The sequence below is a fragment of the Protobothrops mucrosquamatus genome, unplaced genomic scaffold, assembly GCF_001527695.2.
Source record: "Protobothrops mucrosquamatus isolate PMUCROS unplaced genomic scaffold, P.Mucros_1.0 scaffold22897, whole genome shotgun sequence".
Lineage (NCBI taxonomy): Eukaryota > Metazoa > Chordata > Lepidosauria > Squamata > Viperidae > Protobothrops > Protobothrops mucrosquamatus.
Window position 1 is genome coordinate 1 of NW_015408651.1, and position 2,191 is coordinate 2,191.

The following is a 2,191-nucleotide window of genomic DNA, read 5'->3' on the forward strand; positions in this document are numbered from 1 at the left end:
ATCTGTTTTAGTGTCTGAGGCTGCAGTAAACTCCTTAGGCAGATCTGCAAGAGGGAAGAGAGAAAAATGTCAGAAAAGTGAGTGACCACAGTATGTTGCTCACTGCCTGGATTTGCACAGCATCCTTCAACCTAAAGAGTAGGCCATGTAAAACTGATTAAAGCAGCCACAATACCTTTAATTGATGAGGTTAAGGAGCTCAAAGAGATTCGTGAAAAATTCTTGCAGCTTATTGGATCCTGATGTTAACACTGTAAAGGTTGCCTAATCTCTGCACGCACAAAATCTACTAACAATGGGGAAATAATATCAGCTGGCACTCCTCAAATAGGATAATTCGCCAAGTCATTTCCACCCGTTCTCTAGTCTAGGGCAGTGATTCTTAACCCAGCTTTTAAATTGGTAGATTTCAACTCCCAGAATTCCCCAGCCAGCATCGCTAACTGGGGAATTCTGGGAGTTGGAAGTCCACCTATCTAAAAGTTGCTGAGGTTGGAAAACACTTGTTTTAGGGAACTGCTCTGTTAAAAGACCTGCGTGCTAGATGGATCGAGGTTAGCCGCTGCATCTGGTTAAGGTGGTCGCCCTTGTTGAATGTCTTCTGAAAACACCAGTGCTTGCAGACTTACTGTTAAGTTGAGGGGCTTCTCCAGCAGGTTCTTCCGCGCTTTGCTCCACCACGTCCCAAGAGGCAGAGTTGGTTCTCTCCTCTTTGCACGTTGTCCCTTGTTCCTCGGTCTTCTCTTCAGCGTAAAGTCCAGGGATACAGTCTTTCTCCGTTTGCTCCAGGAGAGGTCTGGATGGCAGCTCTTGGAGACAGGATTCCAGCTCCTTCACTTCCTCGCAAGTCTCGAGCGTTCTCTGCGCATAGTCCTTCAGGGGCATCAAGCCCTTGTCCATCCCTTGGTTCACACCCAGTTTCTTCGATGACTGCTTTCTCTTCTTGGTTTGCTGGTGCCGACCAGTGCAAAAGCTACCGGTTATGTTAGGGCAGTTCAGCGCCTCTCCTGTCCCCTTGTAGGCCGTGTTCCTGCTTCCTCCGTCATCTGAAAGCACTTGAGAGTCACAGGACTGGGACGATCCCCAACTGTCACTGTCTTGGGTGCTTCCAGTGCTGTTCTGGGGGCTCCTGTTGCCTCGGTATGTCCATGGCTCATTCTGGGGATGGGGAAAAAAAGAGAGAAAGATGTGTGATCAGCCTTATTGCAGAGGGGAAAGGGAATGCCCAGCACCCAGGACAAGAAAATGGATTCCATGACCAACATTTCTTACCTCCTTTGGGTAGGGAATGTAGCCTGCGTAGGCCAGCACAAAGGTGCAGAATTGATTGAAGTCTTCTACAGTTCTCTGTCTTTTCTGGGGTGGCTGCAAAGATACGTGGGTTTTACAAGCCTGGATCTCAGTATCCTTTTACAATGTTAAAAAACCAGTTGAGCATAAATAGTAGAGCGTTTCTAGGACATTGCCCCAACAAGTGGAATGTCATAAGAACACAGCCAATGCAGGTTGGTTGACAAAACCTAGGCCAGTGGTGGCGAACCTATGGCACGCGTGCCAGAGGTGGCACTCGGAGCCCTCTCTGTGGGCACACGTGCCGTTGCCCCAGCCTCGCCTCCCCCACGACCCCCTCCTCACCAGCAGCCCCCCTGGAGGAGAGTCGCCCCCGAGCGTGGTCCATGCGAAGCAGCGCAGCCAAGGACATGGCAGCCAGGCAGCGTAGACAAGACTCTGCGCTCACACCCATCGCGCACAGTTGGGCATAGGGCATGGCCGCCATGGCACTGCTGGGCTGCCTGGGTGATCTGCAGTGGGCCCTGGAGGTGGTGAGTGGCCCTGCGGGCAGGTGGGGTGGGGGCGGGGCAGGGGGTAGAATGGGGGCGGGGCCAGTTTTGGGGCACTTGGTCTCTAAAAGGTTTACCATCACTGACTTAGGCTATCCCATTCAGTTCCATAAATCACTGCCCACCCTACTCATCCCCAAAACCTACCATCTTTTGCAAGACCGCCTCCTACCAAACACCTCCCTTCGACCAGTCCGCTCCCACAGAGAGGGCCTCCTTAGAGTGCCGTCGGCCAGACAATGCCGGCTGGCGACCCCCAGGGGGAGAGCCTTCTCTGTGGCAGCTCCTGCCCTCTGGAATGACCTACCCCCCGACCTACGTACAGTTGCGGACCTGCGCCTTTTTCGCCG

The 2,191-nt window shown here is 52.7% G+C and overlaps 1 protein-coding gene across 1 annotated transcript; it reads right to left on the reverse strand.

The window, feature by feature from the left end:
• Nucleotides 1–629: 629 nt before the first annotated feature.
• LOC107302018 (PHD finger protein 13-like) lies at nt 630–1,365 on the reverse strand (the record flags this gene model as incomplete). Its single annotated transcript, XM_029287169.1, has 2 exons — nt 630–1,158; nt 1,273–1,365. Coding segments are annotated over 2 exons (622 nt in total), but the record flags the coding sequence as incomplete, so codon positions are not given.
• Between the last annotated feature and the right edge of the window lie 826 nt (nt 1,366–2,191).